The sequence below is a fragment of the Amaranthus tricolor genome, chromosome 4 (genome assembly GCF_026212465.1).
Source record: "Amaranthus tricolor cultivar Red isolate AtriRed21 chromosome 4, ASM2621246v1, whole genome shotgun sequence".
NCBI lineage: Eukaryota > Viridiplantae > Streptophyta > Magnoliopsida > Caryophyllales > Amaranthaceae > Amaranthus > Amaranthus tricolor.
The window spans coordinates 31,972,475-31,997,369 of NC_080050.1; the positions used below are offsets into that span (position 1 = coordinate 31,972,475).

General features: G+C 29.1%; 1 protein-coding gene across 1 annotated transcript; it reads left to right on the forward strand.

Annotated features, from left to right (window-relative positions):
• The first annotated feature begins 12,682 nt into the window (after positions 1-12,682).
• On the forward strand, positions 12,683-17,441 carry LOC130810502 (thaumatin-like protein 1b). The gene is made up of 3 exons (XM_057676590.1): positions 12,683-13,151; positions 13,275-13,971; positions 16,780-17,441. Exons 1-3 carry the CDS (start codon positions 13,088-13,090, stop codon positions 16,973-16,975), a joined length of 957 nt encoding a protein of 318 aa, XP_057532573.1. The 5' UTR covers positions 12,683-13,087; the 3' UTR covers positions 16,976-17,441.
• The last annotated feature ends 7,454 nt before the right edge of the window (positions 17,442-24,895 follow it).

Genomic DNA, 24,895 nt, shown 5'->3' on the forward strand with positions numbered 1-24,895 from the left:
GACCATCTTTTTAAAAGACGTCTCTCAATCCCAGTCTATTAAAATTCAATGTCTATCTTTATTTTACATTTTTTTGGGCTAATCATTAAAGATGGTCTATTAAAAAGACCTAGATCATCTTTCAAAAGAATTTGTGTATAAACAAAGGAGTCATATACTAAGTACTCCATCTATACGGCGAGAGCCCGAGATTGCTTTTATTAGGCTTTTAGTGTTGCTTTAGTTGGCATGTCCTAATATAGAAGGAGCACTATGTGTTAATCTAGGTCCACTCTGAGTTGTAAAAGGAACCTTTCTCAAACTTGTACTATGCTCTAAAAGAGATTCTAAGTAAGGAAAAAAATGTGTGCCCATGAAAAATGGATTGAGGTGAACATAGAATTTTAGGTTGGATTAGTTTTAGATTAAATTTTTAAAGAGATTTTTAGACCAAAAGGTTGAAAATTTTCAAGAGAACAAAAAATGTAAGCAATTTGACACCGAGACTAATAAATAGTGTGACTTCTTTATAGTGTCAGAAAGAGAAAATTTTCATTTTAATATCATTATTTGAAAAAATTGCAAAATAAATCTATTAAAATACTAATTCGTCTTAGTAATTTGTTACATTATAATGTCAAAGTAACTTTTTTTTAACCAAAATGTAGCATATTGAGGGATGGTAATGGATTGTTTTTAACCAGACAAAACTCAGACGTATTTAATTTTTACTGAAACAAAACCAAACCTAGATCCATAGAGTTGGAAAGTTTTTGACCCATACCTAGACCTAATGAGTTTGATGGGTCTAGGAGTAAGCTCTTGGATGAGTCTTAATTCTACTATTTGTAATCCATCATTTCTACATTTTAAAGGGTTAAACGTGTCTAGTGTCTACAATGAATTTGTAAGTTAAGCATATATTTTAAAATGAGTCTAAATCAATATAAATTAAATTTGAATTGAGATGAAAACAAATCACAAGTCAGATGATGATCAAGTCATAGGTAAAGTCTCGGTCTAAGTCTTGGGGGTATGAAGCAGATCTAAGTTTGAAAACTTTAGACTTAAACCTAGATATATTTATTTTATTTTATTTTTTGATTTGATTCTAGACGATGACCTATTGGATCTCATAAAACTGAATTATAACCCTATAGTTAATTTAGAGGAAATTTGATAAGATCTTTGATTATTATCGTTAATCGAGGCATTGATTTTCAAATTATAGGTTCAACCTTGCTAAGATGTTATCTTAAAGTGCTCACATGTAATTTTAAACTTATCATGTTTATATTCTTAAAGTGATCATTTATAACTTAGTGATCAATTATAATTTTAAAATTGCCAATTATAACATAAATATGATCACTTATTGTTTTAAAATGATTATTTTTTATAATTTTAAAGTGATCACTTATAATTATGATTAATTAGAAAAATTAGTTGATTGTATGTGCCCGTCTCATAGTGAAACAGTTTCATACCAGACTTGTTGGTTGTTTATAAATAATTAGGCAAGTACGTGGACTGGGCTTGACTGAGTCTTTGGAATACGTTGGTCTATCTAACTCAGCCCAATTTACAAAACACGATTCTGCTAAGAGTTTTGCTGGACTTGCATAGTAGCATTATACTTCATTTTCCAACATCTACGAGTACAACATTTCATGCATAAAGGCTTAATATACTTTTAGCTTTTCTATTGTGTGGGATTATTGTTTAGTGAGATAATCTCAAATAAATAGCCCATATTTTCATAATAAGTATTAGAAAAGTTATTCAATCTGTATAAAATGCTTTTTTCGATGAAACCGTCTATAAAACAATTTGTAATATTTTTTATAGTGAAATTTAGGCTATATTATAAATCTAAAGAATTTAAAGGAGTTACATCCATGAATAAATTAGCTTATTTATCCGCTCGTACGTACCTTATCACAAAAACAAAAAATAACCAACCGTTTGAGTAATTTTCTATAGGAAAAAACAAAAAGAAATAAAATCAAAACCAAATAACCTTGTTTTGAATATCTCGACCGATCATCTGAAAATTTATTGTATAAAGAGGAGTAAGGTGATAGCCTAGTGGGTTAAAAAGTACTCTAGTCATGGGTGTATTCAGTTTATTAGACATGTTTTAAATTTGAATTTAATTTTAGGATTTGAATTTAATTTTTTAAACTCAATGAGTTACGCTCAAAAAAATTAATGAGTTTGAATTTTTGAGTTCGAGTCTAGGGTTATCATTCTAAGATCCAACACAGATTCTCCCTATACCGACCATAAACCCACATCCGTGTTAAATTAAACCTAAATCCAATCTATATGCAATTTAAAATATTTATAGAGTACAAAATATAGGAAAATGGCCCTAAATAATTCTATTTTTTGCCGATCTGCTGTGAATAATCTAAAATATGAATTATTTCTCAATAATCCAACCTTCGTATATTTTTTTGGTGACAGAACCCCTTGCCATATTATATCCGGATACTGTAGGTATTTATTAGCTGTTACACTTACTTTTTCTTCTCCTTATGCTTGTTCGTTAGTCTACCTCTACTCCTCTTTAGTGATAGGAACTATGGTAGCTGATTAAATTTTATCAAGGGGTGCTGTCAACAAAAAATAAAAAGGTTGGATTATTTAAAAGTAATCGACAATAGGGATTACTCATATCAGATGGATAATAATTGGGATTATTCATGACAATTTTTCCTAAAATATATATTTAATCTTCAACCATCAGTTTTAAATTTTAAATGAGTTGATCACTTAACATACGTAATAAATAATAAAACCTCAATTATCAGCTTAAACTTTGAATTAATTTTGTTTATGTGTTTTACAACTGTTTTAGTCTTCTAGAATCTAGAGGGAATCAAGCAGAAGTTTGAAATTTAAGTCATCTAACACAAAAAAGATAATATCACTTAATAGTTTTTTCTTTATTATTATTTATTCTTTTCTTTCCCAATTAAAATTCATCAGTCCTGATATCATCCTGTAATGATTGTCAGTAAGAGTTGCCTTAGCTTGCAGAACAGATCCATTAAGTGGCTGTTAGTTCACACCAACACTTAGGCTAAAATAAACAAGGGTCATATTTTGAGGTCATTATGAATTACAATTTGTTCATTGTTTAACAACATAAGCCACAATTAATTAATGAATTAGGACTATATTATATGATATATATTTATATATGAATGGATGTTTTATATTCCAATTCTTTGAAATTGATGGCATCATCATCTAATGAATCATAGGTAATGGAGGCAGTTGAATATGATATATTTGTAATTACTAATATGGGGGTAAGCTAGTTGCATGAGCAAAGCCAAAAGAGATATACATGGAGATCATAGACGGGTAAAATTTTATGGATATTGTGTTTTATTTATATGTTTCGATTGAAACGGATTATGATTATGAACTTGATTGCTATTGGAAGGATATGTGTATGAAAATTATTTTTGTCTGTCGTGTGTAGTGGGTATGTGGTGGACATGATGGCTTACTCGTCAAGAAACCAACTCAGTCAAAAATTTAAAATGGTCGAAGCTCTCAAAATATGTTATATACTTTATCACGCCCCTCATGTGAGACTGTAAAAGCCTTTTAGTCTAGAAGTATACGATGTAACACAAGCTCTCCTCATATCTTACGCTGAGCTGCAAGAGATTTTATTGCGTTAGCTTTTGATACCTTATTAAGGAATCAACTTAACTAATAAATTTAGTTAATGTTTAAAGTTTCGGAATATTTATATAAGCAATCACCGACTTATACCCGTAATACATTAAAAGTAATGGAGTCACTTACAGGAGGAATTCAGACCCGAACTTACGTAAGCCATAATTTAAGTTATTTGATTAAAAATTATATGAAAAATAATTAAAATGTGTAAGATATACATAATGCATATATAGATACAATTCAAGTTATATAGTTATATGTAAATATATAGATAAATATTCCGTCCTAGTATTTTGAATTCACACTTGAATACAAAATGTAGTATTACTTCTATATGATAACTAAGAGGTAAGCTAGTTGCATGATCAAAGACAAAGAGCTGACAACCATGCAATTTGCAAAGGCAAAAAGCGGCACTCAAGCAGCAATGCTTATTGGTCATTAAATATGTAATCCGATATACTTGCGTTTCAGTGATTTTAACCTATTTTGTTGGTAGAAAAATTGATTTAAGTATAATAAATTATTTAAAAATAGAAAATAATATAGAGAGTAAATATATTAAAATCATATCAAAAATAAAAAATAAAATAAAATTATTAAAATAGACTAAAATAAAAAAAAAAATGAATGAGTGTGTATATATATAGTAGTAATATTGTATTTCAAAGCCACAAGTAGAGTACTAACTTAATTAATTAATCTTAGAAAATGTAATCTCTTATCTTGTTCATAATTGAATGAGTAATGACCCACTTAATCACTATATGTTGGCTCTTTTTGCATCAGCTGATGTAATTTGACATTGCCATATTTGTAGCATCTTGCCAAACTTTGTTGAAATCACCATTCATTATTTTAAAAAGTATTATTATATTATATTAACAAAAGAGAAGAAAATATATCTCTATATAAATTTGGAGAGTAATTCTTACTAATATTAGTTGATTTTGAGATGAAACTCGCCACCCTTAAAATATTAGTCTTTTATTAAATAATAGAGTATATAAAATATATTAGAGTCTTAAACATAAGCTTAATATTTTGTTTGAATTGGTTGCTTGATATGGTTTTAAGTTTAAGCTCTATAATCATGTCATAAAACTAACTCAACAAAAAACTTAAGTCAGTGGATTTTAGTTGATGTTATATATTCAGTCATTAAATATATAATTTTTTTAAAAAAATAAACACTAAATAACTACTAATATTATCATAATAATAAATTATTTTATCGTAAAATCTAAATTGAAATTAGATCTATTAAAAAATATTAACTATTTAAAAAATAATGTGTAATTAATCATAAAATCCGGCCAATAATGTGATGTAATTTATTCAGTACTTAATTTATACTATTAAGAGAACCATGAAGCATATAATGTCACTATACTTACAAGTCACTAACTTAATGAAGCTATTGAAAATTCTATTTATGTGGTTGTGTTTTATGCTTTCACATTACCAATCAAATTTGGTGCATTTTAACCACAAATATATTTTAGGCCTTTACAATATATTATGTTCCACTTAAAATGTTTAATAAATTAATAATTTAGCATAAACTGGAAAATTTTTGGAAGAGAAGCCAAAGGCTAATGACAAGAAGATAACGAAGTTTTTAGCATATCTAAGTACGTACATATTAGGAATTGAATTCCAATCATAATTTTAATTTTTATAGATAAAATTTAAGATGATTCCTACCGAAATTATTTAAATTTCGGATTAATATATAATCTACCACTTCCTTAAAACAGAATGAGATTTGTATGGCATACAAACTTATATTTGAGGGAGCTCTGGAGTAATTATCTATAACATAGAATTTAAATTATAAGTTTAAACTTTTGGTTGCAATGATTTCTTTATAATTGTATATATTGGAAATTTTAGTGGCGTTTGGCAAATAATTTTTCTTTGCTTTTTGGTTTACAAAAGTTTTGACTTTTTAGTTGGTCACACAACTAAAAAATATTTAGTAAAAAGCTTTTAAACCAACTAAAAATGTAGCTTTTATTTCACTAATAAATAGACAACTGTCAACATATAATTTTTTTACCAAATACCTTCATGAACTTAAACAAATAACTTTTTAATCAATGTTCATCATTATCGTTACAATTTACTTGTAACGTTTGCTTTTCCACGCTGTTTAATATACTAATTCAATCCTTAAAATTTCTAATTATGTACAATAAAAAAATTATAAAATTTGATATTAATAATCTTTGCAATGAGACGAATCAAACAAGATCTCACTTAACTATGTTTTAATCTATAGATTAAAAACTAATCACAAATTAAGAGTGGTTAATAAATAGTGTCATTTATGCAATATTGCGACTAATTTTGAACAGAGGAAGTATATTATTGTGAAGAATGAAGCATCACAGTTCACAATTTCTGAAGGTGTTTAAAACAGATCTGATGACTTGATCTTCACCGACTTTGTAACTAAATTTGATTTGATCCGATTTAAAAATAGATTTACAATTTTGTAAAAATTATTATGAACGCAAACTTAAATTTTAAACCAACCCAAAACACCTGACCTGTAATAACTCGATGATCCGAATAGACATGGTGAATTTCCAAAGGCAAAAATTAGAAAAAGGAGAAGATGTAGGATTGGCTTTCGTATAATTTTTTGATGAATTTTATGGCACATAGAATACGATGAATTTAATACGTGAAGACAACACTTGCACTCACTTTCACTCCTCATTTTACCCTCAATATTTGACTCCTGGCATGAATCACCAACAAAACGTGGACACTTATATTCTTCAAGAGTCAATAGAGAATAATTATTTTTGTTTTACATTAAACTTTTGTATAGTACAAAATTATAATAAATTATATTGTAAATTGATTGTTAGTGATTTTAGAAGTTGTAACTTAAGCAATTAAGGACTAGTGATAATACCCATTTAGTTCTCGATTACTATAGTACTTATAAAATCGATGTAAGAAACATTTAAAATTCATAAAATTCATTATCATCCTACCCAATGTATCTCGTTTATAGAAAAACTATGGATAGGGTCTGAGGAGGGAAGGACGGCCACAACTCATACCTATAAAGGAGAGCGCGGCCAAAGGAGTCCCCCGACTCGAGAAAGATAAAGAAACGTGACTACACGAAAAAGATAAATTAAATGCCTATAAATAAAATAAATAAGTAGAATCAAATACAAAAAAAGAAAACAAAAAACTAATAATAAAATAAACGAGAGAAGCAAAAGGGCAAAAAACACCAAAAGGTAATCTAAGAGGACATCAGAAGTCTAAAATATGGATATGGCGCCTCCAACTACCCCTACCCCTATGCAGGCCCTCAGAGAGGTTTAACTCATGCAAGTCAACTTTTATTTGCTCATCCCAAGTTCTCCTGGGTCTTCCTCAACTCCTCTTACCCTCTACTATAATGCTTTCTACCCTCCTCACAGGGGCGTCGAAAGTCTTTTTCTAGCACATGTCCAAACCACCTCAATCTATTTTCTCGCATTTTTCCAGAAATAAGGGCTACCCCTAGTTTGTCCCTAAACTCTTGGTTCCTAATTCGATCCATCAATGTGTGTCCACACATCCACCTCAACATACGCATTTCTGTAACTTTTATCTTATGTTCAAAAATCTTCTTTACAGGCCAACATTCGGTCTCATATAGCATACCAGGTCTGATTGCTGCCCGGAATAATTTTCCTTTTACCTTGCTTGAGAATTTCCTATCACATAGCATTGCGGTGGCTGCTCACCACTTGAGCCAACCCGCATGTATACGATGATTTACATCTCCGTCAATCTCCCCGTCTCTTTGAATGATCGATCCCAAATACTTGTACTTGGTCGTACTTTTAACAACTGCTTCATCAATGGACACCTCAGGTTCACCTACTGGTAATGTCCCACTAAAGTCGCAACGCAAATACTCGATCTTCGTATGACTAATGCGCAACCCTTTACCTTCTAAAGCTTCCCTCCACTCATCCAATTTATTATTAACCTTCTCTCTAGTTTCTACTACCAGCACTATGTCGTCAGCGAATAGCATGCACCACGGTACCGTCTCCCAAATAGATTTAGAAATTTTTCTCCATAACGACAGTAAAAATGAAAGGGTTTAGAGCCGATCCCTGATGTTGTCCAACTTTAACCGGAAAAGGCTCTGTTATCCCCACCGGTGTTTGAATGTTAGTCGAAACTCTGTCATACATATCCCGTATAGCCTCAATGTACACTGAAAAAATACCTCTAGCCTTGAGGCTATCTCACATGACACGTTGTGGTATGCTATCATACGCTTTCTCCAAGTCAATGAACACTATATACAGATCCTTCTTTTGCTCTCTATATTTTTCCATCAGTCTCCTCAAAAACTTTATTCTATTGTTTTCAACGTTATATACACTCTTTTTCTTCAAAAACTTTATCGGTGCTTGTGTATTGTATTCAAGTACGTATTGAGTATTATTAATGGTGGCAGTCAATGATATTGTGCTACAAACTAAAAAAACCGATCAGTTTCAGTTACCATTTTATCAAATTATTAATTATTTTTTTCGAGTCAAATTAAATTCTACAGGTGACAACAAAACCATTGTAATAGAACTATTGCTATACTCAAAATTCCAACAAACATGATAATACCCCTCAAGTGGTACGTGAATCTTAATCCATAGATTAATTTACATTATCCAATTTTTAAGTGACAATTTGGGTGCTTAATTAATAATTATTCTATAAATCCAAATTGTTGATTTCTTCATTTGAAAAGTAAATCTTGTGCGACACTTGGTATATATTAGGTATGTATTATTATAAACTAATGACACTTAGGCTAATTAAATGTGTAGGTGAACAAAATGAATATATTGTGGCTTTTCAATCCTAAATTATTGACCAAACCAAAAATGACGGCTGGTTAGGCTGCTGCTTCGAGAAGTTTACTCAAATACACATAAACAACATGGAAAGGTCAAACAGTTGAAGCAACTCCCATGCACGTAATTTTTACAATGCACAACTTTTTCATAGCAATGAAGAAAAATTGTCATAATCAATACTTTTTCGATACATTTGCTAACCCATTAACATTATCCTTAATATATTTCTAATTGTACATAATTAAAAATTATAAAAGTTAGATATTAATAAATCTTATGTTTGGGGCAAATCAAACAAAATCTTATTTGACTATGTTTTAACTTATAGATTAAGAATAAAATATAAATTAAAATAAAATGATAAATAATGTCGAAAAACCAAATAAAATATTTGAAAAGAATATTGGTTACTTTGTCACTTAAAAATGAGCTACTTTGCCAATTTGAGTTTGCATTATGAGGAAAAATAGCATTTTTCAAATGCAAATTCAAGGGATAAAGGGAATACTAAGATAACGATATGAAATAGGGTACGTAAAGTGTCTAATTATTTTACTTACAGCGATTGTCATCAACATCATCATCATATTCAGTTTATTCCGCCAATAGAAAATTATGATTAGGGTCTGAAAAGGATAAAAAGGCAGCAACACATACCCATAAAGGAGGATGCGGTCAAATAGTCTTTATGCTCAAAAAAGATCCTTAGAATAATATGATCCTGCAACGAAATGGACTGAGTGAAAAGAAAAGAATTGAAAAAGGTCCCTTAGCCCTTAATCATAAAATGAGAAATAAATAAAATACTTAAAAATAAAAAAAATAAGTAGATAAAATACAACGATTGTGATTTTATTAATTTAGTTTATAATTGATTATAAATTTGCTTGTTGTTAAATATCGATGCAGACGTTACAAAATTCTTTCACCCCATTTATAAACTTAATATATATAATTAAATAAAATTATTTTCCCTATATAGAAAAATAATATGGAAAGAAGTAAATGAATGATTATTTACCAATAATATTATGTTGCTTGTGGAGGGTGCTAACTGTTAAATAAAAGTGTGAATGTTGCTTAACCGGCCTGCTGAAAGGTGCCTTATTGGCAACGATACCTCTCTACTTCAACCTCTTAAATTTGAGGTTGGTTATCTTCTATCTTTTAATCTTTGATCTTCAATCTTCAACCTTTTATCTTCATAATTCGTAGAGTCGTAGTTGTAATAATTAACTTTTTTATTAATCATAGTTTTAGTCATTAACTTAATATTCCGTATTAGTATTGTTTTATTAATATCTATAACTATTACTAAAACAAAACACTGTTGATGTCATCATGTTTAAATTTGTTTACGTGTTATTTTCTCATTTAAAAATTTCCCTCTACAACTAAATAATGATGTCATTGTTATTATGATGATATTGATATCTTTGACTTTTTTTACTTTTTATGTCACATCATTTAATTAAATGTATTATAAAATCATATTTTTCAATTATTTATAAAATCGTTATAATGTTACTTATTAAATGAGTACATTAAAACATAAAGCCGTAAATTTTTAATTTTTTTGTTTATATAAATATGTCAGAAAATTTAATAAAATCGTGCATCGCACGGGCATTAACTACTATGTAAATAAAATTAAACTACAAGTTAAATCTATGGATGAAATTTAAAAAAAAAATTATAGATCGTGGCCAAAAAGCAAATTAAAATAAATTTGATAGGATATACTAAAAAAATAGGCAAATTTTGTGGGATAGAAGGGATATTAGTGTGTGCTTTCAAACCTAATTGACTCTATCTAATAGAATTATAACTTGACGCAATCTATATTATATACTAAAGTCATTAATTTCAGTTATGTACGTGTGTTGTAATTATGTTTTCCGCCAAAAATCTCATTTAATTTAATATAAAAAAATCAAGTAATCTAATTTAATATAAATGATTTGATTTTACTAAAAGAGACAGTTTTATTTCTTGTGTTTAGTGGGAATTTCTATTTTTTCACTAATTTCAAAATAGTGAAGATATCGATTAATTTACTAAAAGCAACGAAAATAAAATTGCGTATATTCAACTTTTTAAACTTGCTTAGCCAAATCAAATATAAGGTTATGACATGTTGTACAAGATAAATTTGCCTGTATAGGAATATAATACTCTCTTCATTCTTTTATGTTTGTCTATTTTATTTTTTGCACGCATTTTTAGCTAATTTTAAGCTTTAATATATCAAATTACGCATCATAAAAATTATAATAATTATATATTAAAAAATTTTACATCAAGACAAATCTAATAAGATCTCACATGAATATATTTTATCTTTAATATATACTTTAAAAATCTAATTTAATTTTCTCTTTCTTAAAGTGTACAAACTTAAATGGACAAACTTAAAATGGACAAAAAAACGTAGAGAGTGTCAAGTTATAGGTCAAGATATTCAGATTAGTTTTTTTATCTCTAATCATAGAGAGTTTAGAAGAGGTTTTTTTGGATAAGAGTTTAGAGGAGGTTTTAAGATAGAGACTAACCGATAAATGTATGTTTCCTCTTTTCTAAAAAGATTTCAATCCTAATAATTGACAGATTACTAATAATTATTATTGAAAACGGTGCTATATTAGAGTTCGAACAATGCGTTTCAAACTCTAATATTGCCAAGATTGAATGTATGAGGTTTTGTGACAAACAAATTAAGCTATCAATGATATTGATGTTTGTAGGAGAAAGTAATGCATTAAAACGACACAAAAATTTAACGAGGTTCATCCAACTTAGGCTACGTCCTCCGGTGTGTAGTATCTCTTATATTATCAAAGGAGTTCAAAGAACTCTCAAATATGGAGAATTACAATAGAGAAGAGATATAGGCTAGTGTTTGGTTTGGGGTGTATTTTGTGGATGATTTTCTATGTGTGAATGAGAGCTCTCTATTTATAGGAGAGATCTCACTAAGTAACATTAAGTACACTAAAACTATGAATAAATGATAATGAAACATCCCCAAGTACTTGAAGAGTCAAAAACAGCATCCTAGGGGCATCAAGAATTAAACCTTTGCACTTCTTCATTAAATCCCATAACTCCAATGAATAACTCATACTTCATTATCTCATTAATCTATACTTTTAATCACCATCATAAATCACAATCATCAAGACTCAACTTAATACACCTACATTAACATACTCATTGGATTCCAAAGTCACACATGAATGCACACACCAAATGTGCACTCAAATCACATCATTCATAACAAGTATGGACTATGAAATTATGTGAGTAAAATAAAAGGAGTGAGAAATAAGAGAAAGAAAATTGATAAGAATTAAAAAAAATAATAAGAGCACTATAATTATTTTATTTTATATGACTGAACCTAATTCTAATCCACCTTTAAAAATAAATTTACAATCATATAATATAAATTTAAATTCAAAATCCAAATTTAATCCAATTAAAAAATATCCAAAACTAATTCAATAACTTGAATAAACCCCTCTATACATTACCACGTAGTCTTTGAATTAATGTTTGAGTCCTCCGTTGAATTCTATAAAAATTTCCAAAACACTTCCACACCAAATCAGAGAAATATACCTAAAAATCCAAAAGTAGTAAATTCCAATACACATACCATGGTCATTACTCATTATTACCATGTCCCTTTAATTTTGCTCAATTACAAAAATCAAATCCAGGATTTTTATATACAGTGTAGCAAAATCTAACAGGCATAAATATGATTATATATATTTTTATATGAGATGCTTTGAAATTTTCGATATATATGGGTTGAATAATCATCCAATTAATACATGTAGTTAACATATAAGGTTTTTGTTTTGAGGTGATATATATATTGGGCCGTGACAATTCGTCACGTAATCACACATGAGTCCACTCGTGGTGACACTCCCACAGAGCACTCGAAAGCTTGGGTCCACAAATCGCCAAATAATAATTGTTGACTTTGCATACTTCCTTCGTTTCGTATTATTTGCACCAAATAAACTTTTGTAGTATTCATCATTTTACAGTAATTTACATATTTTGGCTATTATACTAGAAAAAATATAGTCATATAGGCTTTTATTTTATTAATAATATCAATTTTTATAATTTTAATTATGTGTTATTATAGTATAAATAATCCGATAAATACGTTAGATTGCATACTAATGTATTTGATGCAAGTATTATGGAAATAACTTGCTATTTTTTTATTTTGAGATTGTTTCATTATCGTTTCCCGGCCTATAAGTCCAGAGAAACAGCACGGTAAGTCGGTAACCGTCCAACGGGAGAAAAAAAAATCATAATTTAATATTACTTTCCCTGCAATTATCTCCCATTTCTGTTTTATAAATACGCCTTATCCAGCCGCCCCAACAAAATTCTCCATTTCTCTCCTCTCCATTTTCACACGAAGAAGAAGTGGGAGCTGGAAAAAAACAGTTTTCCCTTCTTCTTCTAAGCCGCCATTGATAACCGCCATGGCTGATTACACTACCATTCTCTCTTTCCTCATCCTTACTCTGTACACCCAACTACTTCCAGGTATTCTTTTCAAATTTTCTCAAATCAAATTCATCTTAAATCTTAATATATAATGTTTAATTTCAGTTTTATAATCCGTATATTCAATCTGTTTTTGTTACTCTGTTCTGATAATTTCTACAGGATATGCAACAACATTCAGTATAACAAACAATTGCGATTACACAGTATGGCCTGGAATACTCTCAAATGCAGGAATCTCGCCATTACCCACTACTGGATTCTCTCTGCAAAAGGGCGAATCAAAATCCATTAACCCACCTTCAAACTGGGCTGGCCGGTTCTGGGGTCGAACCTTCTGCTCAACCGATGACAAAACCGGAAAATTTTCCTGTTTAACTGGCGATTGTGGATCTGGTAATATGGACTGTTCCGGATCCGGAGCAGCCCCACCCGCTACCCTCGCTGAGTTCACTCTGTCCGGGTCGGATGGTTTGGATTTCTATGACGTCAGCCTTGTCGACGGCTACAATTTAGCTATGTTAGTGGCTCCACATGGCGGTAGTGGGCCCAACTGTTCGTTCACCGGCTGTGTCAGTGATCTGAATATCCAGTGTCCGTCGGAATTGAAGGTGATGAGTGAAGGGGAAGCAAACCCAGTCGCGTGTAAAAGCGCGTGTGACGCATTTAATACCCCACAATATTGTTGTAGTGGGGCCTACGGTTCGCCGGATACATGTAAACCGACCAGTTATTCGGCGGCTTTCAAGAAGGCGTGTCCACGCGCTTATAGTTACGCGTATGATGATAAGAGTAGTACATTTACTTGTGGTGGTTCTCCTGATTATACCATCACTTTCTGCCCTTCTCCAACCACCAGGTAAATTCTGTTTCTTCTTTTTTTTAGTTAGAAATTTTATTTGTTTTTTTTTACTATAAATAGTTTAATCATGATTAAATTTCTTAACATATTGGTATAATGGAAATTAGCGTTATATATATATATAACCTTTTAGACCCGTCTAACTAAATTTTGTATCGGGTAATGGCATGTTATTGTATAACAAAAATCCGTCTAATAGAAATTGACATTTTTTAATCTAATTTATAATTGATAAATAAGATAAATAAAAAGCCAAAGAAAAAAAAAATAGTGATTGAGATAATTAGAAATGATGCATTTGTGGATGTGGTTGTGACTCATGGTACAAGATGTATATGATTTTGGACTTCTATCTTAGAAAATAGAATGGGACTCTAGAGTATAATCATTTTAATTAAAATAAAACACACTTTTTATTCTTTTAAATTTGCTAGATAATATTCATAAAACTTATAATTATCATTGTTAGGCTTATTAATGATTATTAGTATATTTAGAAAGTAACATTAATAATTGAATCAAAATAAAATATGTTTGTGTCTTTAGAAAATAACTTATAATAATATAGAAGTCGTAATTCTAAAAAATTGATTATGAGATGTGATTAAGTTTTACTGATTTGAATGTAACTGGTTTAGTTATACCTAAATTCTTTGATGATGGTTAAGGAAGAATGTACTATTAATAATTGAATTTGTTAAGGGTAAGTGAGAAATATAAAAAAACTTTTTTTTTTTTTTTTTTTTTTTTGTATTAGTTTTAGTTTAGAAAAATGAAGGAATATGGAAAACACAATGGGTATTTGGTATGTGTCTAATAAACTATTAGGCGTTCCTACCACTAAAAATCATATCATATGGTGTATAGTTGAAGTTATAGGGAAGTGTATGTCAATTATATGGTTAGGAGTGAAAGGGCCACACCCCAATTTGCCAATTTTGCTTCAACTTTACTCTTATGATGGTAATGGAATACTAACTCCATACTTTGTAGATAATATTTCATTTCTAGCTATAAACTTCTCTTATCTTCTAACTTTTTATAACAATGAAAGCAAATTTAGATTTTTTTGGTAGTAGCCTTACCTAAAGCCATTAAATCAACACTTAAGTGTTTTCAGATTCTTTTATGTGCATAATTACAAGCTCACATAAATCATATTTAGATTATACTCGAATCGAAATCAATACTAACTGCTATCAGAACGGTTCAAATTAAAATCAACATTCTCAATTATGAGTATGGCTAATTAAATTTACTTTTTATGTCTTCGATATTTTTGTCTTGTTCTGCTAACAACCTATAGTCTTTTCAATATTTGAGCATATTTTTATTATCATATCCAAAACCCGACCAGTGAAAAGTACAAATGTAATCCTATTTTTTTCTTCTCTTGTTAGGGTAGAGGTGGTTAAAACAGATCCGACGATTTCATATTTATTCCACTTTTTAACTAAATTCAACTTGTCCAACTTCTAAATGAATTATAGTCAATCTAATGGATTCGAAATATTTGACTTAAAATTAACCCGAAGACCCGAAAAACATGTATAAAACTGCGGGTCATTGAGCTGACAATATGAACGTTGGCTGAGCTCTGAATCAGCTGTTTTTCTTGCTTTTCTAGTCAGAAAGGTGATTTGTCTGTATGTTAATCATCTGAACTTCCTAAAATACCCTTTCATTTTAATAGACAACTATAAGCAAGCAAGGGCATAACAGTCTTTTTTGAGTGGGATGTTCTAGGTATGTACCGTTGGGGAGATGCATTTATACAGAATAGTACAATTTTCTTTTTTTACTAATTTCAGAACCAAATTTCACTATTCCCTAGTTTCTGTTTTTACCGTTGGATCATGCAATCTGTAACGATTCATTCTACAAAAACCAGAGATGATCAGATGATTGATTAGATATTTTTATAGATCTATCTAAAGCCTTCTCTAACAAGTGTATAAAAAAAAAAAAAGAAAATATCTAGGAATTAAATTTGGCTAAGAACACGCTATAACAGGTTAAAGTAACAAATAATGTATTGAGCCAACATACAAATATTGTTGCATTCTTTGTCAACTACTCAATCATTCAGAATCATTATTCACTATCAATAATCCATAACAATTTTGTTATTGAATTATTATGAATTTTTTTTTTATTGAATTATTGTGTTAAGAACTAAGATGGTTCACATGGAGTTGGTTACTTAAATTAAAACCAAACTAATTTAAATATTAACAAATATTATTAAATATAATACTATAATTATTCAATCTGTCTCATTGAGATTGTTTATACCAACACATAAAACTCACATAGAAAGGTTCATCGTATTCTGCTTAATAGATTCAAATTTACTATTTTAACGCAATGTTGATCGACAAACTAAAAAGAAAAATATGATAATTTTAATGGTATTGAGAGTTTGTCAAAATACATATAATTAAAGCCTGCCCAATCCGCACGTGTAATAAATTTTTAATTTTCTGAGCATTTATCAATTTTGACCTTATAGATATTAATTTTTAAAATTGATATCTTTAAGGTCAAAATTAATACCTTTAAGATCAAAATTGAAAAATACCCAGAAAATGAAAAAAATGTCTAGATTGTTACACACGCAAATAGGGCCGGCCTAAATTGACGGTCTTATTATAAGTTGTCTCGTCCAAGATCAGCTGTAATTAAAGTAGATTGAAAAGATGTGTTATGTTGATATTTCTTATTTATTATTGTTTTAAACCTTATAAAATTCTTTTACTAGAGTTCTAAAGAAACATGTATTTGTGACCATTATGTAAATGACAGTCAAAAGGCATCATCATCAGAAGATGAAGGTCCACCATCAACATCAGCATCATCATCAAATTTGATAATGAACAGTTCAATGATATATGAAGGTGCTTTAGACATGTCATCTTCACCGTCCACGTGTACTAATCATCTACTTTCCGGTGGGGTTACCGTCATTTTAGCCTTTTGGTGGTTGTGGCAGCTCATCTGATTCACATTCAGTGGACTTTATTGTCTATGATGGCCAGCCAATGTTACATCTAACAATTCTAACATGTTGAAATTCATTTTCATCAATCATTATGGGCTTGTGATGGGCCTTATTGGGCCCTTTCATGGGTTTGATTGGTGGTGAATGGACTGACTCATTTATATAGATGGAGGTTTTGAGAGTATGATTGAGAGAGAGAGAGAGAGAGAGAGAGAGAAAGAGGGGAGAGAGAAGAGAATTTTGATATATTTGGTGGGTGGTTGGAGATTATCTATTGTTAGTAATAGTATTACTCATTTTTAGAATTGAAGTTCCATGTTATTTTTTTTATGATTTATTTATATTTTTCTTTTTAGATATTAGACAAATAGATAGATTAATGGTTGTAATATACTATCATATTAGTACTTCTATAATAATATATAAATTTGTTATTGTTAATAAATTGCTATTTCTACTGGTGTGAGTGTGATTGTAATTAAAAGTGTAATTTTGAATGTTCAGATGAGCTTAGATTTTTTGAGTCAAGTCAAGTTAGGGTTTTATATATAAGTAAATAAATTTTCAATCTGATTGGATCATTATATATTTATACGCGAGTTATTTTAAAATCAAGTTAAGTTGTTTAATTTTGAATAATTTTAATTGTAATAAGAAATGTACATTCGAATATTTGGATATCTTTCAGGGACAATACAAATATAATCACAAAACTATTTGTATGACATGTTTGGTACTACTAAGCTCAAAATATTCTAATAATTTGAGTCTACTCAATTCAATAAAAAGAACAATTATAAGTTGTACATAAAAAGTTAATTAAGTAAAGATAAAGAAATATTAAGCAAAATGAAGGTGACTCATTTCTAGTTGTTGAACAATCAGTTGAATTTAGCATATGATCTTATTAGTGTATAAATTCTAAACTACCTAATGTTAGACATTTGAACATAAATATATGGTGAAAATTAGGAAATAAATTCATATATAATGGTCTTAATAATATCTGCATGTGTGTTGAACTAATTTATTTTTTATGTTATATATTATTTAAAAGTATGTTCTAAATCAAATGATACGAATTATAATTTAGATAGATTCGAGCCTGAACTTCAATATCAACATCTTTTTACATTAAAATATCCCGATCTTTAAATTTCGCCACCCTTTTCATTTTATCGCCACCCCCCCTCCAAATGAAATTGCGAATTTGCCCCTGATTTTTAAAAAATTACAATTTTGCCACTCATTTCAAATTTCTTATTTATAATAATAATAATAATAATTAACTTTTTATATTCTTAAAAAAATATAAATAAAATTAATAATGATAACAATAATAATAATAATAATAATAATAATAATAATAATAATAATAATAATAATAATAATAATAAAATTAAAATTAATAATTAAAAAAAAAAAAATTGAGTCGCCCAGAATTGGGCGCCTGAACCATGGTTCAGCCACCCAAAACCGGGCGACTGGACCCCGGTTCAGGCGCCCAATTTTGGGCGACTCAATTTATTTTTTTTTTTCCTTTTTGGAAAATAATAATAATAATACTAATACTAATAATAATAACTTATAGATTAATGTGATCTATTAGCTCAGTTGGTTAGAGTATTGTACTAATAACATAAAGGTCACATGTTTGAGACCTGTACAAGTCATTATTTAATAATTATTAATTTTTTTAAAAATTAATAATTATTAAATAATGACTTGTACAGGTCTCAAACCTGTGACCTTTATGTTATTAGTACAACGCTCTAACCAACTGAGCTAATAGGCCACATTAATCTATAAGTTATTATTATTAGTATTAGTATTATTATTATTATTTTCCAAAAAGCAAAAAAAAAAAAAAAAAAAAATTGAGTCGCCCAAAATTGGGCGCCTGAACCGGGGTCCAGTCGCCCGGTTCTGGGCGGCTGAACCATGGTTCAGGCGCCCAATTCTGGGCAACTCAAATTTTTTTTTTTTAATTATTAATTTTAATTTTATTATTATTATTATTATTATTATTATTATTATTAGGAAAATTTGCAAATAAACACCTTTTAAAATCCCTTTTTTTTAAAGAAACACCTTTTATAATTTTTTTGTAAAAAAACACCATTTAAGAGACTTTTTTTTAAAAAAAAACACCTTAAATCAGTTTCCGGTGACTTTTGTCAACTTTCCGGCGTTGACTATGCCAGTCAACGCCGGAAAGTTGACAAAAGTCACCGGAAACTGATTTAAGGTGTTTTTTTTTTAAAAAAGTCTCTTAAAAGGTGTTTTTTTACAAAAAAAAATTATAAAAGGTGTTTCTTTAAAAAAATGGGGAAAGGTGTTTCTTTGAAATAATAAAAAAAAAATTTTAAAAAAATTTTTATTTTTTTTATTTTTGTTTTTATTATTATTATTATTATTATTATTATTATTATTATTATTATTAATTTTAAAATTTTTTTTTTTATATAATAATAAAAATAAAAAATTTTTTCAAAAAATAATATTAATAATAAAAATAAAAATAAAAATAAAAACAAAAATTTTAAAAATAGTTAAAAAAAATTAATAATAAAAAAAATAAAAAGTATAAAAAAATATAAAATAACAATAATAATAATTAAAAATAATAATAATAATAATAATAAAATTAAAAATAAAAATAAAACTAAAATTTTTTTTTTTTTTTAAAAAAGAATAATAATAATAATAATAATAATAATAATAATAATAATAATAATAAATATTATTATTCTTTTTTTTTTAAAAAAAATATTTTTTAAATTTTATATTTTTTTTTAATTTTATTATTATTATTATTATTTTTAATTATTATTATTGTTATTTTATATTTTTTTATACTTTTTATTTTTTTATTATTATTAATTTTTTTTAATTTTTTTAACTATTTTTAAAATTTTTGTTTTTATTTTTATTTTTATTTTTATTATTAATATTTTTTTTTGAAATTATTTTTATTATTATATAAAAAAAAAAATTTTTTTTAAAAATTAATAATAATAATAATAATAATAATAATAATAAAAACAAAAATAAAAAAAATAAAAATTTTTTTAAAATTTTTTTTTATTATTTCAAAGAAACACCTTTTAAAATCCCTTTTTTGTAAAGAAACACCTTTTATAATTTTTTTTGTAAAAAAACACCTTTTAAGAGACTTTTTTTTAAAAAAAAAACACCTTAAATCAGTATCCGGTGACTTTTGTCAACTTTCCGGCGTTGACTGCACAGTCAACGCCGGAAAGTTGACAAAAGTCACCGGATACTGATTTAAGGTGTTTTTTTTAAAAAAAAAGTCTCTTAAAAGGTGTTTTTTTACAAAAAAAATTATAAAAGGTGTTTCTTTACAAAAAAGGGGTTTTTAAAGGTGTTTCTTTGCAAATTTCCCTTATTATTATTATTATTATTATTATTATTATTATTATTATTATTATTATTATTATTATTATTATTATTATTACTGTTATTATTATTAATTTTATTTATATTTTTTTAAGAATATAAAAAGTTAATTATTATTATTATTATTATTATTATTATTATTATAAATAAGAAATTTGTAAGGAGTGGCAATTTTGTAATTTTTAAACTTTAGGGGCAAATACGTAATTTTATAGGAAGGGGGGTGGCGATAAAATGAAAAGGGTGGCGAAATTTAGTAACTCCCTTAAAATATTATGATGCAATTGACACTTTAGGTGGTTGTCATGTTAGCAACTAGAATTTGAAACAAAATCTGTAAAAAATACATTTTTAATTTTTTTTTTGAGATTATAAAAATACATTTTTAATTAACAAGATAAAGTACTCTACCTTACTATGGAGTATCGAGTATGGACATATTATTCTTTTTTAGGTTTAACTAATAATAATATTTTTTTTTGGGAGATTGTGCTGTTCACGTTACGCAAAGTATATCTATCTATTACTTCTATAATTATATAAAAAAAAAGTAGATCTATTATTATCTTTGGGGCATTAAGTATATTCTATTTTATTATTCTTTTTTAATCATAGATAAGTCGACTGGTCGAGAAAAAAAAGAGTTATATGAGATTTGATCATAAGATCTTTACTAAAAAAGATAATTTTTATTCTAACTGAGATAAAATGATAAGTCACAATACTAAATATTAACCATATTTTATTTTATTTGCACAATGATGTACAAGTACAACACATAGTATTTGTTGTATTATGAATTACATGCTGGCTAGAATTTAATTATTTGGTGTCTTTTATTTGAATTGTGTGATTATCCATCTTAAGGACCAAAATTTGTAGACTTTTTTTAAAAAAATTAATAGCAAAAAATCTTAATAAATTATGTATTATATTTATCTATAATTTTATTCATGTGAAGTTTAAAATGATATATTTTATAATCAAGAGTCAATCATCAGAAATAATTTTTGGGTTTTTTAGGACAAGGTTGTATATATATATGACGTTTCAAAGTCCTGTTAGATGAGTGTTTAAACTGAAGTCGATTACTTAATAATATTAGGTTAATAAATGATCATGTCTTTGTTTTGTTAGTAGGTATTGGGTCTTAGGTAAGCTATAATGAATGACTTGTCAATTATATGTAATTTTTTGTTTATGCTAAATTGTAGATGATTAGATTATATTTTTTTTATCAAGAGCTAATTAAAAATAATAAAATTTTAATTTGTATTAGGATAACGTTATATGCATTTAATCATTTATACAAATCAAAGTTTGTTATGAATGGTAGTATACTAATGTGATTATAAATGATAGTATACTAATGTGTGACTTGAGTGCACATTAAAGGGTTGAATTCATGTGTGTGACTCTTGAGTTGTGGAATCCAAAAGGGTGTAATAAGGTGAAGAGTATTCATGGGAATTATTGGTGTTAATGAAGATTAAGGTGAAGAGTCTCATGTGTGTGACTCTTGAGATAATGCCTTTTCAAGTTCTTAGAGTTATTTCATAGTATTCATTACCCTAAATTAACTATGTATTTATGTGAGCCATTCATCTTCAAGTACCTAGCACTATAAATAGGGCTCTCATACCCACACTTCATGTATGCAAAACACATCAAACACAACCCTTAAGCCAAACACATAGCCTATTGTTGTTATCTCTATCTCAATTGTAATTCTTCATATTGAAGTGTTGTTTGTATTCATTTGATATAATATAAACATAAACTACACACCACGGAGGACGTAGCCATCATTGGGTGAACCTCCTTAAATCTTTGTGTCCTTGTTTGTTACTTTGTCAAACTTAATTTTGCTCATTGTTGTTTGTTCTTAACATCGTAAGTATTTGGCGATCGTTTTCAATTGGTATCAGAGCCAAGGTTATTTTGCGGTGTTTTAAGAAATTATTACTTGAAAATCATGACTACAATGAAGCTCGATATTGAGAAGTTTGATAGGAATGTAAACTTTGGCTTATGGCAAGTCAAAATGAGAGCCATTTTGATTCAAAATGATGTGCACAAGGCGATTGATGGTGTAGAGAAGATGCCGGAAGGAATGTCCGCATCGAGATGGGAAGAGATAGACACAAAGGCGTTATCTGCAATCCAATTATGCTTATCCAATGAAGTTCTAAGAGAGGTTGTTAAAGAAACAACAACCAAGAGTATATGGGAGAAATTGGAATCACTCTACATGGCCAAGAGTGTTACCAATAGGCTACTTTTGAAGAGTAGACTCTACGACTTACGCTTGGAGGAAGGTAAACCTTTAAAACCTCACTTGGATGAGTTTTGTTCCATTGTTATGGATTTACAAAACATTGATGTTAAGCTTGATGATGAAGACTTGGCAATTTATCTTTTATGTTCTTTACCCCCTTCTTATAAAAATTTTAGAGAAACTCTACTTTATGGTAGAGATAATTTGAGTAGTGATGATGTGAAGAATGCCTTGACTCAAAGGGATCTCATTGATACACAATTGTCACAAAAGTCACCAAGCAATGCTAGTGACGGTTTGTTTGTAAGAGGGAGGTCACAAGAGAAAGGTTCCACTAGTGGGAGTGGAAACAAGGGTAAAGGAAGGTCCAAGTCCGTAAGGCCAAACAAAAATAAGACTTGTAACTATTGCAAGCTTAAGGGCCACATCAAGAAGGATTGTTGGAAGCTTAAGAGAAAGCTAGAAGAAGAGGCAAGGGAAGGAACTAGCAATGCCAATGCTAGTTATGTGAATGATAGTGATGATGGCGATGTTCTTGTTGCCACTCATGAGTACAAAGGTAATAATGAATGGATTCTTGATTCGGGGTGCACATTCCACATGACTCCCAACAAAACTTTCTTCCATACATTTGAAAGTGTTGATGGGGGAAATGTTACCATGGGAAACAACACCACATGTAAGGTTGTTGGGATTGGGAGCATTAAAATTAAAATGTTTGATGGGATTGTGAGGACCTTAACCGATGTAAGGTATGTCCCGGGCTTGAAAAAGAATCTTTTATCTTTGGGTACTCTTGATAAGATCGGGTGTAGAATCACTTGTGAAGGTGGAGTTATGAAGGTAGCCAAGGGTTCACTAGTGGTGATGAAGGGGAGGTTGAATGGGAGTTTGTATGCTCTTCAAGGTTCAACCATTCTTGGCTCGGCGAATGTATCCACAAGCACAATGTCCGATCGTGACACCAAACTTTGGCACTTGAGGCTTGGTCACATGAGCGAAAGAGGTATGTTTGAACTCTCTAAACAAGGTTTATTTGATGGAAAAAATTTTGGGAACCTTGGTTTTTGTGAACATTGTGTTTATGGGAAACACAAGAGAGTTAGTTTTAAACCCGCCATCCACAACACTAAGGGGATATTAGATTATGTCCATTCCGACTTGTGGGGGCCTTCACGAACGCCCTCCCTTAGTGGTTGTAGCTACATGTTGACCTTTATTGATGATTACTCTAGAAAAGTTTGGTGTTACTTTATAAAACATAAATATGAAGTTTTTGATGTCTTCTTGGAATGGAAGAAGATGATTGAAAAGAAAGCCGGTAGGAGCATCAAGACCTTGAGAACCGACAATGGTCTTGAATTTGTTGATAGCAAGTTTCTCAATTATTGTTCTAATGAAGGTATTGTTAGACATAGAACTTGTGCAGGTCGTCCTCAACAAAATGGTGTTGCGGAGAGGATGAATAAAACGTTATTGGAAAGGGCAAGATGCATGCTAAATCAAGCAAATTTGGGGAAACAATTTTGGGCCGAAGCGGTGGCTACGGCATGTTATTTGATCAACCGTTCACCTCATACCGCCTTGAAGTTCAAGTCGCCACAAGAGGTATGGTACAACACTCCGGTAAACTATTCTAGTCTTAGAATCTTTGGTTGTCCAGCTTATATTCATGTAAATGATGGTAAGTTAGAACCTAGGGCTAGAAAAGGTATCTTTGTGGGGTATGGAGTGGGTGTAAAGGGGTATAGGGTATGGTGTAATGAATCAAAGAAAATTATTGTTTCTAGAGATGTTGTTTTTGATGAAGATAACATGCTTGTATCTAATGTTGAAAAACCTTTTAATAATGATGATAATGAAGCACAAGTGGAGGTTGAATCCTCCAATGTTGATAATGAGAAAAATGATGATGTTCAACAAAGGTCTCCTCCTTTGTCCACAACTAGACAAAGAAGGAAGATCGTGGCTCCAAGGAGGTACATTGAAGAGTGTGATTATGTTGTTTATGCTCTCAACATTGCTAGCGAAGTTGAAGGGTTAAATGAACCAAGTACGTATAAGGAGGCTATGGCCTCAAATGAATCAAGCAAGTGGTTGATTGCTATGAAACAAGAGATGGAATCTCTTGCGAAGAATGGAACTTGGGATATCGTTGTTGCACCAAAGAAAAAGAAGATTGTAGGGTGCAAGTGGATATTCAAGAGGAAGGAGGGTCCTTC